This window comes from Enhydra lutris, unplaced genomic scaffold (genome assembly GCF_002288905.1).
Source record: "Enhydra lutris kenyoni isolate GAN:26980312 unplaced genomic scaffold, ASM228890v2 scaffoldscaffold34, whole genome shotgun sequence".
Lineage (NCBI taxonomy): Eukaryota > Metazoa > Chordata > Mammalia > Carnivora > Mustelidae > Enhydra > Enhydra lutris.
Genome location: NW_019154118.1, coordinates 13,260,485 through 13,275,519, shown reverse-complemented (window position 1 = coordinate 13,275,519; position 15,035 = coordinate 13,260,485). Strand labels below are relative to the sequence as shown.

Genomic DNA, 15,035 nt, shown 5'->3' with positions numbered 1-15,035 from the left:
CCGGAGGACGGAGGGGGCGTGGCCAAGCGCGCGGCGCCCACGTGACCACTGAGAGCCGCGCGCAGCCAAGTCGCGCGATCTGCCGTCATATCAGCTTATGCCGCCGGCCCCTGATTGGCTGGCGGCTCTTGCCGCTAGGCGCTTGTGCCTGGCTACGCCCCTCCAGGCCTAACCCGCTGGCTGACCGCCGCCGGCAGCCCAGTGGCCCCGGCCGCCTAGGACTTTGCGGAGGCCTAGCCGGCCACGGACTCTCTGGAGGTAGGGATAACGGGAGGGCGGGAGGAGGAGGCGAGATACACCTGAGCTGCACGGGCGGGGAAGGAGGAGGAAATTGGACAGGGAGCCATCAGCACGACGCGTCCCAGGTGGGGAAGTTGTGCGGCCGGCCCTTTCTTTTCCCGCTAGGCGCAGGCGTGGGTGGGACCCCGCCTGAGTGTCAGGCTCTCCGCGGTGACCCGCACCAGGGACTGGCAGGCAGCCGGGTATCCCGGAAGCCGACGCGGGCCGTGATGCGTCGAGTGCGGGGTGCAGGGGACCGCTGGCCCGGAGACCGGGGGTATGGGAGCTCTGTCCAGCCAGAGGTGGTGCCGGGGCGCCGAGGAGGCCCGCACGTGAAAGAAACAGGCACAGAGATAGCCGCGCAGGAAACGAAATGCCTGATGTTGCGGAGCGCTCATCCCAGAGAGTCTGTGCAGCGAACACTAATACTTTACTTCGAGACAGATATCCCTCTGGGTTGGAGGGAATCTTTCGGTTTTTTTTTTTTTTTTTTTAAAGATTTTATTTATTTATTTATTTGTCAGAGAGAGAAAGGGAGAGAGAGCAAGCACAGGCAGACAGAATGGCAGGCAGAGGCAGAGGGAGAAGCAGGCTCCCTGCTGAGCAAGGAGCCCGATGTGGGACTCGATCCCAGGACGCTGGGATCATGACCTGAGCCGAAGGCAGCTGCTTAACCAACTGAGCCACCCAGGCGTCCCGAATCTTTCGTTTTTTAAAGAGGCAAAGAAATTAGGCTGTGACCTCCTGACCATTACAGAGCAAACCCCAGTTACTGGATAGAGGGAGACAACAATCCACGGTTTGACAAGACTAAGAGGGAAGGGAAATGATCTGTTACGTTAGCATCGTAAAAGGAAAACATTGTGTCTACCGGCATCCATATGTTATAGCAGAGTGGATTTGGAGGTGGTAGAGATAGGTGAAGTTCCAAATGTCACTAGGAAAAAAAGTTTCCAGTCTGGAAAGCTCGTGGTAGCCAGGTATTTTTAACCAAAACCTTCCAGCAGGTTACCTGTCTTTATGTCACCGTCGTTGTGTGTGCCCGTGTTTAGGTTTCTAATGATAAGCATCTAAAAAATGATGAATACATGATTCTTGATCACTCACAGAATGCTTTTCCTATCATTATGTAATGTAATTAGCATGAGATACTCAGAATTCCCTATGTGTTTGTATACAGGTTGAGAGATAAGATAATGTAGAAGCTGAGAGAGCAGACTCTGGAATATACCTCCCATTTGTTACTTGGTACTTGACAAATTACTTAAATACTCCTGCCCTCCATTTCCCTTTTTTATAAAGTAGGAGTTATGGAAGTACCTGCCTGGTAGGGTCATGAGAATTAAGCAAGGTGATTCATAAAAAATGCTTTTACATAACACCTGTTTCTCAACAAATGTTAACAATTATGATCTATATATTTTTTTAAAGATTTTATTTGACAGAGAGATCACAAGTAGGCAGAGAGCGAAGGAGAGAGAGAGAGGGAGGGAGGGAGGGAGGGAGGAGGAAGCATGCTCCCTGCCTAGCAGAGAGCCCGATGCGGGACTCGATCCCAGGACCCTGAGATCATGACCTGAGCTGAAGGCAGAGGCTTAACCCACTGAGCCACCCAGGCAGCCCATGATCTATATTTTTAAAGTAAAGCCAAAGTAATAGTAGACCCAGTCATTCTAGCCTAATTGCGTTTTATAAATAACTGTACTTTATAAAAAAAAGTTTTCTTTGTTTCTGTGAAAGTAAAATAATACAAGCATCTGTTTCAGTCAGGGATATTTAACTTAGGGTCTGTGGAGCCCCGGACATAGGGGGTAAAAACACCTTAAAATTATATGCAAAATTTTGTGAGTTGGTAGTCACTGAGAATTTAAAAAAATAAGGAGCTGAAGAGTTGAGATCGTGATGAAGAGGCATTCGAACTTGGTTCACGTCTTGGTTTAAGAACTTGGGACTTTGAGGGGCGCTTGGGTGGCTTAGCTGGTTAAGCATCCACCTTCAGCTCAGGTCATGATCCCAGGGTGCTTGGATCAAGCCCCACATCAGGATCCCTGCTCAGCCGAGAGTCTGCTTCTCCCTCTCTGCCTGCTGCTCCCCCTGCCTGTGTGTGTGTGTGTGTGTGTCTGTCTGTCTCTCTGTCAAATAAGTAAATAAATAAAATCTTAAAAAACAAACTCGGGATTTTGTAACCCGATTGCAAATGTTTGAGTTCCAGCCCCAACATTTGTTTATTTGATGATCCCAAGCAGATTACTTGAATTTTTATAAAGATTTTATTTATTTATTTGAGAAAGAAAGAGAGAGAGAGTGCACGCGCACACGTGAGCATGAGCAGGGTGATGGGCAGAGGGAAAAGCAAACTTCCTGCTGAGCTGGGGACCCAACATGGGTCTCAAGTCTAGGACTCTGGGATACATGACCTAAGCCAAAGGCAGACGCTTAACCCGCTGAGCCACCCAGGTGCCCCAGATTACCTGAATTTCCTGTGCCCTGCTTCTTCATTCATAATACTAGTACCTGTAACAGTAGTGCTAAACCCTTAGGGTTTCTTGAAAGTGTTAAAGGAGGTAATATTTATGGTGCCAAGTGTAGAGTAAATATTGATATCCATTATTTTTAAAGGAAAAGCCAAATGACACCTTTTTCTCCCTTAGGTTAAAGTAATTTTGATTCCGCTTCAGCCCCCTAACAGCAGTAATAATAGCTCCTATTTGACTAACTTCTGTGTCAGTTGGTGCCAAAACACTAGGGCCTTAGCCTCTAAACCTTAACAACAGTTCTATAATGGAAATATGTTATCTCCATTTTACAGATGTGGGTCTGCATATAAACTTCAAATTTGGAGTCAGACGCACTACCATGGCGCCACGAGGTCACTAAACTTCAAATTTGATTTGCAATTTTGAGGTCATATTGTTACTGATTTCAGAAGATTTTGTGTTAGATGTCAGAAAGTATAGTGGTATACTTATGAATATTTAATTACTGCATTCAAAAAATAGAATTGAAACCAAAATTCTAAAAACACATAAAACAGGTTTTATTTCCCAGTATCTAAACTGCCTCTAGAATGACTGAGGCACATTTCTTCCTCCCTTCCAGGCACTGGTTTACTGTAACAGCAATTGTGACCAGGGAATATACAAATGAACACAATTAGCGTGGTCTTCAAATAAAAGTAAAACTAAGGAGTTTTTTAAAGGACTGAGACCTTTTGAAAATAATTATTTGCATCTGATATTAAGGATTGAATAAAGAAGAGTCTTAGTTAATGTTTGAGTTGGTTTGGGCTGCACTGTACTGTACTGATTTAGGGCTAAGCAACACTGTAGGTAACATCCAGATTAGTCTGTAAACTCTTAACCAAACTTTAGTGGTGTCACAAGATCTTTCACAATTGTTAGGTTGTTTCAAAATGTTTGTTTCCTGCTATTACTTTGTGTAGTTTCTTTGCCACATGATCTCTGTTGGCTGTCTCTACCCCTTATGGTGTCAATTTCAACTACTACAAGCTCACTTTTGAACCTCAGGTTCATATTTCTATGTAGTCCACTGCTTATGTCTAAGAGTAAGCATAGACTTAAAGCTTATTTAAGACCCAAACTGAACCCCTCATTGCTTATGCACCCCATCCCTGTGGCACCAAATCTGCCAGCTCTCCCAGCATTCCCTCTTTTGATTTTGATGACATCACCGTCCACTCAGGCCAGCTAAAATCTCACAGTCATCCTAGATTTCTCCCTCATTCACATTCCAGCATTTAATTGGTCATCAAGCCCTGTGGGTTTTTTACTTGCTAAATCTCCAGTGTACGTGCATGTGTGTTCTCAGAGCTGCTAAGCTAGTTAGTCTACCAGAGGACCAGCTAAATTAGTCTCTCTCTCTCTCTGCTTCTCATCGGTACACATATTCCTAATGGAGTGGTTTCTATGAAATATGGATCTGATTAGAACCTCTTTCCTGCTCAGAAACCTTTAGTATCTCCCCATTGTGTATGAGGGAAAGTCATATTCCCTAGCAAGGCAACAGAGCTTTGCACAGCCTGACACGAATTTCCTTTTACCAGGTTTATCCTGGAACAGTTTCCCCCCTCTCTTTCACCCCTGTCTTACTGTTTGGCACCCACCAGTGACACCCAGTGAGTCATGAATATACCATGACTTTTTTCTATGCCTTCGCCAGTTGTTTGTTTGTTTGTTTTAAGATTTATCTATGTATTTATTTGGGGGGGGTGGTCAGAGGGAGAGAATCTTCCAGCGGACTCCCTGCTGAGCACGGAGCCTGACTTGAGGCTCCATCCCATAACCCAAGAGATCATGAATGGGGCCGAAACCAAGAGTTAGACACTGAACCAACTGAGCCACCCAGGCACCGTGCAAGTTGTTATTTCTATTTGAAATAGCCATCCCTAATCTTTTCTTTCTGATAATGTCCTTTAAAGCCTGAATAAAATGTCACTATGAAGCCTTCTACTATAAGCTGGGGTAGTTGTGTTTTTTAATTATGTAGAATTTGTGTATATACATTTATTATAGCATTATTGTTGATGTAATTGTTTGTTTCCATTGTTGCCTCACCTTTCAGATGGATTTAGACTGTATCTTTTCAATATTTGTATGCTCATTACTTAGTGTAATGCTTCATACTTGTTATTTGAATGAATTAGCAATGTGTGATGAAGGATATATGTCAATATCTGGTGTTTAACATTAATTAATTAAAACTTGCCATGACAGGGATGCCTGGGTGGCTCAGTCAGTTAAGTGTCTGCCTTCAGCTCAGTCCACGATCCTAGGATCTCGGGATCAAGCCCTGGGTTAGAGTTCCTCCTCAGCTGGGAGTCTTCTTCTCCCTCTCCCTCTGACCCTACCCCCTGCTTGTGTTCTCTCTCTCCCTCTCTCAAATGAATAAATAAAAAACTCTTTTAAGGGGCACCTGGGTGACTCAGTCGTTAAGCATCTGCCTTCGGCTCAGGTCATGATCCCAGAGTCCTGGGATCGAGTCCCATATTGGGCTCCCTACTCGACTGGGAGCCTGCTTCTCCCTCTCCCGCTCTCCCTGCTTGTCTTCCCTCTCTCGCTGTGTCTCTCTCTATCAAATCAATAACTAAAATCTTTTTAAAAAAAATATTTTAAAAGAAAACTTTCCATGACAAAGTGAGAAAAAAAAAATGCTTGCAACTCATATCATAAACAAGGATAAACACTCTCAGTAAATAAAGAACTTCTAGAATTTGATTTTAAGAAACTAAAAACCCAGTGGGAAAATGGGCAAAGGATAAAAACAGAATTGCACAGAAATAATATAAATTATTCTAAATATATAGAATGCTGTTCAACCTCACTCATAATAAGAAAAATAAATCTATACCAAGATAATAATTTCTTGTCTATCAGATTAATGAATTTCCTACAATTTGATGATATTCTTTGTCTGTAAGGGTGTCAGGAAATGGGTACGATCCTGCACAGCTGTGGGCTCACACAGTGGCATGGCTCCTATGCAGACCAACTTAGCCATATCTACCAACGTTACTGAGCCCGTTCATCCTTGTCCTAGCTCTTCCGCTTGTAGAAGTTTACACAATATTGGGTTAATCATTGTTGCGTTATTTTAAATAGCATAAGGTAAGAATCTATCCAAATACTTATACGTGAGTTAAATAAACAGCAGTGAGGTCTCACAAAGGAACACAGGTCCACAGTCCCTTGGCTACAGTTTCAAGGTCTGAAAAACCAGGGCTTTATTTTGTTTTTTAAAAACTGGCACTCAAACTCATTTGACGGCACAGGCTTCCTCCAGCGGACTGAGGCACGCCCTGTGTGTTGGTGCCCTTGTCACGTACCCCTACCTCCGCTCTTTGCTGGGACTGTTTTATTACTTTGGGTTTAATTGCAGATGGAAATATTGTTTTTAAATCGTTAAAGATAACCCATGTGAATAACACGAATGGAAGCATCCTTCATTAGGAATAGCGCAGACATGAAATTCTTGTAGGAGCTTGTACCTGGTGTCTGTGAGGCCTCCTACTGAAGAGGACAGCGTGGGCATTACCGACACATGTGACTTAGAGACTGGAAAAACAGATTGCTGGAGTTTTACCCCAGTGGGGAGGCATTAAGAACTAATGAAAAACGGGAAACCACAGCCCAGGAGAGAAAGTGAACATCCTAACCATCTTTTGATTAAGTGGATTTGATCACAAGAACGTAAATAAACGCCACCGATTGCTTCACTGATCGTGACACAAGCTAGGACACATCCTGAGGAACTGCTCTGCTGAAGGCAAATGTTAGTATTAAGAAGGGAAGGTTCAGAAATTTAGGAGGCTTCTGTAGTGAAAAACGAAAGTAGGATGAAAGTGACTCTGCTGATCCTGAAACAGCTAAACAGACCCCGATGAATTAGCTAAGATAATACCAGATGACAGCTCGAGTGTAGCACAAACGCACAGGAGTCCTGTGCTGACATATTGTTAAATCGCTCCACGTAGGAGCTGCGCCACTGCGAGCCCATAGCAGGGTAAGATCATGCCTGTTTCCCTGCAGCCTTACCAGCAGAGAGTATCGTCCAACTGTAGGGTGTTCATTAAGTCATAGCAAAGAAATGGTATCTCCGTATGTAGTCACACCCACTGTGTTTGAATGAGCCTCACAAAATACCTGGGCAGAAACCTTCAGGCTGATTCACTAACACATACGGGTGATCCAAGCTCCAGGCAGGCTGGACGGAAGACAACTGAAAAATTTAAATTATTTCCAGACAGCTCTTTTGTGCCTTCTCCTCCTCGAACTTCGAGTTACAAGTTTGCAGTTGCCAGCCCCCAATCTAGAATATTGATTGGGGGAAGAGGAATAAGTGTATTCTAGTTCTTAATCTAGAACCTGTCTCCTTTTGTTCTGTCAATGGGAGTGGCCTTTCCTTCTGTCACAAGAACAGATAGTCCCTGAGGTGGCAGCATAGATCCATCTAGCAAATTTGTCTTTGCGTCTCAGCACTGAAGGAAAATCCTCTGAAATCGGAGTCCTTTTAGAAGAGACGTATCACTGAAACTTGTAGCCAGAGGAGGAAACATCTGAGTACCCACTTTCCTGCGTTCCCCATCTTTACTACTTGCCACATTGCCATAGGAGAGGTTGGAAAAGAACACAAAGATGGCATTAGATCTGCATGGACGCCACTAATCAGCAAATGTTAGAAAAAAAAAACAAAAAACTCTGGGTCTCAGTTTCTCTGAGCTTTGCTGTCCCCATGTATAATATGAAGAGATTGGGCTAGAGATGACATTTAAGTTCCTTTGGGCTCTAAAGATGGCATTTCAGGGATTCTGGTAGCTGCGGTCTTACACTGTAAGTGCTTATTAAAGCAGGAACTTCATGTACAATTTTTCCAAAAGTTTTTTGCATGGAGAACTATCAGCGTGGGTAAATAATTGTTGCACCTGTTTATCCTTTAGGGGCTAAGATGGATCTTGTACTCAATGCTGCAGATTATTATTTTTTTACACCGTACATCTATCCAGCCTCATGGCCTGAGGATAACATCTTCAGACAAACTATTAGTCTCCTGATTGTAACAAATCTTGGAGCTTATATCCTTTATTTCTTCTTTGCAACACTGAGCTATTATTTTGTCTATGATCATGCATTAATGAAGCATCCACAATTTTTAAAGGTAAGTGATTGTCTTACCTACTTTTTAGCTACGGTTACAGTGAAAATAATAGGTATCTGTGAGCTTTTCAGATTAAACTGGGTTATAACCATTAAATAAAATTTTTGCAGCTAGCCTCAGATACGTTAGATATTTTTGGTAGGGCTAATCCCCTCTCTCCTTCTCTTAATTTAAACAAATAAATGAATCCAACTTTGTTGTTGTTGTTTTAATTATAAGCCTGGTGTCTTCCTGGATACATAGGAATGAATTTCTTTGCTAATAATGAGGAATCAATAAATGCACACATTTGTGTAATTGTTTTAATATCTGACTCTCAAACTGAAACACGTTTTTATTACATATCTATTTTTTAACTAGCTGGGAGATTGTAGATTTGTTTACAGGCATTTTTTTCTCTTCCAGTTACTTGTATTTATCAGTGACTCGAAGGACTGGAAAAAAAAAAAAAAGAGAGAAAATCAAGAGGGTTGGGGATGGACATTATTTGTGAAAGAAAGGTTTATTCCATAAATGGAAATGTAGCATCCAATTTTGTGGGAACGAGAGAAAGTTTCAGAACTTAAAGTATTTATTACATTTGCTCTTTACAAAAGGAATGTTTTCCTTACACATACATTCCCACATGTTACCATTTTCACGGAAACAGTTTGGCGATGAGCCTCTTCAGATAAAAGAGATTGTAAAAATCCAATCCAAGACAATATTGTGCTGGTTTTTGTTTAACATAGATTTTGTGATTTTTAAGTACTGGCCATTTCATTTTCAGAATCAAGTCTATAGAGAGATCATATTTACTGTCCAGTCATTGCCATGGATTAGTATTCCCACGGTGTCACTGTTCCTGCTAGAGTTGAGAGGTTACAGCAAATTATATGATGACATAGGAGAGTTTCCCAGTGGTAAGTACATAATATGAACGTCAGACAGTGGTTTCTCTAAAGAACCAGTCTTCTTCTTTGAAAAAAAAAAAAAAAAAGTTGTTTAATTGTTTTAAATGCTCTGTTTTTATGTATTGTGCCTTGCCACATACATTCATTTCCTAATCTATCAATTTTAAAGTCTTGGTGATAGATGGAATTGGGCCCAGGGAAGCTGAGTATGATCAGAGAGAGACCTTTGCATTCATTCACTATTCTCTTTACTGAATTCAGACTCAAACAAAAAACCCTCAAGTAATACATGATAATTAGAAAAAAATCAGAAAAGTCAAGAGTGTTAAAATCGGCTAACTTGCTACCTAGAAACTACCTCTTTTGACATATATGCCTGTCTACTCCATTATTTATGTAACAAAAATGAAACCCTACCATACAAACTGGTTTGGACTTTGATTTTTTTTTTTTCTTAGTAGTGTAAATGCCCATATTTTCATGTTAGCAAATATTGACATTATATAGTATATTAGTTATAGTATCACAATTTGTAGATACCCATAGTTTATTTAATTGATCCCCAATTTTTTAGATCTTTACATTAGTCTCTTTTTTTTTTGCTATTATAGATAGTCCTGTAGTGCCTAAATTAAGTTTTTGTGAAATTCTGAAATTATTCAATGAAGACCCATCTCTAGTATCTGAATATTAGAAAGTAAGAATCGTAGTTAGTATTTCTTGAATGTTAATATGTACCAGCTACAGTTCTAAGCTTTTCACGCATATCAATCTGTTCCATTCCACATCAGTTCTATGACATGGGTCTTGTTAGGTTCCTTTTATAGGTGAGTAAATCAACGTACCATAACTTGCCCAGGTCATTCAGCAGATAAGTGGCAGATCTAGGACTGGAACCCAGGTTTGCTGGCACCAGCACACCTGTTGTCCAAGGAAGAGGTCAGATATCTAAAGGAAGGAACAAAAATGGCTAGGCCTTGAAAAGTGGATAGGATTTTGAGTAAAAATAATAAAAAGAGAAATCGTGTTCTAGGAACCCGGAGCAGAACAAGTCAAGGTGCAGAGGTAAGACTTCCAAGATGTGGGGAGGACATTGAGTAAACCAGCCTGCTCGGTACAGGAACAGAGGAGGCTGGAAAGATCAGAACGTGTTGGGTTATGGAGTAAATGCTAGGCTTGAGGTGTTTAGTGGAAAATAAAATCCTAAGCAGGAAGATAGTATGTAAGGATATGTTTTACAAAGACTAATAAATATGAAGGAAAAATAAGTGGTGTTACTTATGCTCAGAGATTTAAATAATAAAGATGCCTTAAGTGTATGCTTTGTCTGTCTCATAAGTGCCTTCATAGTTTAACTTCAAGTTTTTATGGGAGGGAAATGAGGAAAGCAACAGATACTAGAGAGTTAAGGGAGATTAATTTACAATGTATCGCATTAGCCAAACAGTTTATAGTGTTTGAGTGTAGGCTCCCATTTTGTGCGCTTAGATGGACAAGTACCAAGTAAACTCTGGTCCTGGAAGCTGGATCTTGATTCTGACATACCCTGTCATCTCTTCTAGGCTGGTTTCGCCTCATCGTTAGCGTAATGTCCTTCCTCTTTTTCACCGACATGCTGATCTACTGGATTCACAGAGGCCTTCATCATAGACTTGTGTATAAGGTAGAGTCATTTTTCTTTTAAGATTTTATTTATTTGACAGACAGAGATCACAAGTAGACAGAGAGGCAGGCAGAGAGAGAGAGGGAAGCAGGCTCCCTGCTGAGCAGAGAGCCCGATATGGGGCTCGATCCCAGGACCCCAGGATCACGACCCGAGCTGAAGGCAGAGGCTTTAACCCACTGAGCCACCCAGGCGTCCCAGGTAGAGTCATTTTTAAGGGGAAGAGAAAAAATATATACATTTTAGCAGTGTACAAATTCTGTTTTCTAGTTGAAGATTTTATTTGAGAGAGAGCGAGAGCACGTGCACAAGCAGGGGGAGGGGCAGAGGGAGAAGCGGACTCCCCCATTGAGCAGGGAGTCCAATGCGGGGCTCAGCCCCAGGGCCCCAAGATCATGACCTGAGCTTAAGCGGACATTTAACTGACTGAGTCAGCCAGGTGCCCCAAATTCTGTTTTGTATTTCTAAGAATTCCCTCTAACTTTTTGAATACCTGAGTAGCCACAGTCAAGACAGACACCAGATGCATTTTGTTTGCGTTCTTTACGGGTCTGGACAGGCTGTGTTAAAATGTTACTGTGTTCAGGTAACAGGGTGTATTTTATCAAGTGACTTGGGGATTTAAAGAGATTTTTTTTAGTTAGGTCATTTCCACAATGTGAGCATAAAGAGCTAAGTTGAAAAGTAAAGGTGGTTCTTAACTGTGTTCTTTCCTTCTGTAGCGCATACACAAACCTCATCATCTCTGGAAGATTCCGACTCCATTTGCAAGCCATGCTTTTCACCCTGTGGATGGCTTCCTTCAGAGTCTACCTTACCATATATACCCTTTTATCTTCCCGTTACACAAGGTGGTTTACTTAAGTTTGTACATCTTGGTGAATATCTGGACGATTTCCATTCATGATGGCGACTTCCGTGTCCCCCAAATCTTAAGGCCATTTATTAATGGCTCAGCCCATCATACAGACCACCACATGTTCTTTGACTACAACTACGGACAGTATTTCACCTTGTGGGATAGAATTGGAGGCTCCTTCAAAAATCCTTCCTCCTTTGAAGGGAAGGGACCACTTAGTTATGTGAAGAAGATGACAGAAGAAAAGCGCAACAGCCACGCAGAAAACGGTTGTAAAAATGAAAAATTATTCAGTGGAGAGTTTACAAAGACTGAGTAGATTTTGTCCTATTGTTAACTGTTGTGAAGTATTTTTAATAAGGAAAATTAATCTACATACATAAAACCAAGAGACATAGCAAGTCAATGGTATTTGAGGGTACTGCTGAGGAATGATCGTGATGGCAGATCAAAGAAGGAATGCTGTGAACACTGAAATTTTAACCTCATGCTTACCATACTAGGTGTTGGTCTCCAGGACAGGTCGTGTCTCTGTAGCCAGCATATCTGTAACTTGTATAGCCTCAACAACAATTTTTATAAGGATAGAGAATAAATTATTGAGAGGACTAGGTTATGTCCTTTGCCTTAATAAATCCATCCACATTTGTTAAGAAAAATACATTGTGCTTGATAATACCAAGACTAAGCATCATAACAAAGAAATAATAATATAAACATGGTTCCTTGTTTCCGGAATGGTTAAGTCTTCAGTGTTGGTACAATAATGACTACCTGTAGTATTTTGTATACGTGGATACATCAGTGTGAAAAAAATGTCTGATAGAACTTATTAGTGGCCTCGTATATGACCTAGTTAATAGCAGATTTAGTAAGATTATCATCATCCAGTGTAGGAAGCTTATTCTCTGGGGACATTGTAAAATAATACATTTTACTGATGAAAAAAACAAATTAGAATTTTAAAAAAATACTGCTACTACCACGATTTAATCCAGATCTGGGATTATTTAAAGATTTTGACGGTTATTATTTTAAACCATTATTTAATAAGTATAAAAACTATGTGAACCTGAATATATTTATAAAGGGAAATTTGATGCCCAAATAATATATTTGACACTACTGCTTTTTTAATTAAATGGATGCACTGCACTTTTGATATGTTTCAGTTACAATCCTGTAATTTCCTATAAAAGGAAGTAATTGCCAAATATTTAGGCCGATCGCTGAAGATTAGTTTTGAAATCTTATTTTCCCTCTTCTCCCTTCACTTTTTCCCCACTTTCTCTGCAAAAAGATCTAACAAATAGTTTCATAAAGAAATGTTGTGAGTTGTAACATAAATATATTGGGAAAATGTGGTTTGGAAAGGCATTCTATAAGCTATTTATGTAAAATCAATAAAAGTTGATTATTACTATTGTTATACTGTATCAGTTAAATATCGTAACAGCACAAAGTATTCTTTGTACAAATTCCGTGTCAATTTGAAACCACAGAATTGATGTGGATTGTCAGGACTTTTGTAAATGTCCCCAAATGCTCAATGTCAAGGGGAGAAAAGAGGGGGTATCACATTCTTTTTGTTTTAGCAAGAGACCAGTCCTAAAATGTAATGCTTGGGATCCAGAAGAAAATATGTTTTTCTGAGTTACTGTTACAGTGTTGTGCTACTTAAACATACTAGAGAACCAGGTGGTGGTTTGTAACTGACAGATATGGCCCGCGATTTCCACTGACTCCCCACCCCCAGCCCCGCCTCCAAAGCTTCACTTTGCACCCCCCCAAAAAAAGGAAATTAAGAAGTAAACTTTGTTTTCTGTGATAATGACGGCTAATATTCAAGTTTTCTATTTCTTCCTGCTTCAGTTTTGGTGTCCTATATATGTTTCCAGGAATCTATCCATTTCTTCCTAGTTGTTGGATTTATTGGTCTTTTCCATAATGTTCTCTTCCTTGTATTTCTGTAGTATTGGTTGTTGTATTTCTCCTCTCTTATTTGTGCTCTTCTTTATTTGGGTCCTTTCTCTTTTCTTTTGGAGGAGTCTGGCTAGAGGTTTGTCAATTTTAACAATTTTTTCAAAGAACCAGCTCCAGGTTTCACTGATCTGTTGTATGGTTTCTTTTAGTTTCTAGATCATTTGATTCTGCTCTAGGCTTCATTTCCTTCCTTCTGCCGGCTTTAGGCTTTGTTCGTTGTTCTTTTTCTAGCTGCTTCAGGTGTAAGTTTAGGTTTTTATTTGAGATTTTTCTTGCTTCTTGAGGTAGGCCTGTGTTATGATACACTTCCCTCTTAGGACTTCCTCTGCTGCTTCCCTGAGTTTTGGACTGTTACGAATAAAGAAGCTAATATTTATTGAGCTTTTACTCGTGGTCAGGCACCATTAATAGTCCTTGACATGAGGAAACTGGCAGGCAATTGTAGGACTTTCCCAAGGTTATTTCTCTCCCGTAAAGCCCAGTGTGGATGTTTCTGGTCAGTGGACAGCTTCCTGCAGTCATCCTGAGACCCAGGCTTCTTCCATCTTGGGGCTGCCTGTCTCCAGTTTCCAGAGTAGTCTTTGTTGGAGGAACCCACAGGAAAAGAGGTCCCGAAAGTCCTGCATGTCCCTTACGAGTGTTCCTTTGGACAAAACTTCCCATTTCTGGGAAATATGTCTTAGTTGTGCCTGAAAGGATGGGGCAACCACTTTCTGGAATAGCTAGCCAGTTTGCCATGCTCACATCACTAGTTCTCCTTTTGGGGGCCCCGATAAAGGTATTGAAGAGATGAATGAGCCCCCAGAGTATTTTAAGTTACCCATCCACTAGATAGATGTCCTGATGCCCTTAATTCCATTACTCCAAGTGTTAGTTTCCTCTAGTTTCTTACCATTGTGTTGCTAATAGAAAAGAAAGGATGTAATGTGTAGGGAGAGGAAAGCTTCCTAAAAATGTTAGTAATAATCAGTCTCTGCCCTCCCTCCTTTTTTCTTAAATTCCAGTCTCATTGGGCAGTATTATGCTAAGTGGTCCTGCCGTGTTTCTGGTATGACTACTGCATTGTGCGAGTCTCCCGTAGAGGAGTTCAGACAGTATTCACGGAAGTGAGGATCTAAATTCCTTCCCACAGGAACATCAAGTGAAAGGCTTTCCCCCTTGACTTGGAAACCTTTTATAGTTCAAGATCAGAAAGGAAAAGTCTAGATTAAATTCTGTACTTTCATGACAGAAATCAGGAAATGGAGGGAGAGGATACAAGAACACATTTCAAAAACCCAGAGACTGTCATCGGGTGCCATCCTGTTCTTTGCTGTTTCTTTGTCTCCCTGTCTCTACATGCCATGAATTGCCTACTTCTCATTGCCCTGGCGCATGTTTCCTTCTCTTCCCATCCTCAAGAAGTCAGGCACAGACCTGGCAGAGAATTCTGAGTGCAGGTTTTGATGCATGGAGTCTGCAGTGCTGGCGGATTATTTAAATAGAGCTGGTGTCTGGGAGGAAGGGGGAAGTAGGGAGACAAATCAGAACAAAGGTTTGGGACTGACCCAGAGAGAAGAAAAGTTTGAGGCCGTGAGATTGCTAAGGAGAACATGAAAAAAGATACCCGGAGAAACAAACCAGTGCAAAGAGTAAAGGACTTCTTCCCTGGTCTTCACAACTTCTTCAAAGTCAAAAACCTTGACTG

The 15,035-nt window shown here is 41.2% G+C and overlaps 1 protein-coding gene across 1 annotated transcript; it reads left to right on the top strand.

Annotated features, from left to right (window-relative positions):
- Positions 1–177: 177 nt before the first annotated feature.
- On the top strand, positions 178–13,109 carry LOC111153897 (sterol-C5-desaturase). Its single transcript, XM_022513199.1, has 5 exons — positions 178–258; positions 7,733–7,950; positions 8,720–8,852; positions 10,406–10,506; positions 11,229–13,109. The coding sequence occupies exons 2-5, from the start codon at positions 7,741–7,743 to the stop codon at positions 11,682–11,684; spliced, it is 900 nt and encodes a 299-aa protein (XP_022368907.1). The 5' UTR covers positions 178–258; positions 7,733–7,740; the 3' UTR covers positions 11,685–13,109.
- The last annotated feature ends 1,926 nt before the right edge of the window (positions 13,110–15,035 follow it).

What these genes read in the sequence shown, in the direction of transcription:
- LOC111153897 (XM_022513199.1), top strand. Translation starts at nt 7,741, where the DNA reads ATGGATCTTGTACTCAATGCTGCAGATTATTATTTTTTTACACCGTAC. An exon ending in AGCATCCACAATTTTTAAAG is followed by an intron (nt 7,951 to 8,719) that starts GTAAGTGATTGT and finishes TTTCATTTTCAG; the next exon opens with AATCAAGTCTATAGAGAGAT. An exon ending in CATAGGAGAGTTTCCCAGTG is followed by an intron (nt 8,853 to 10,405) that starts GTAAGTACATAA and finishes CATCTCTTCTAG; the next exon opens with GCTGGTTTCGCCTCATCGTT.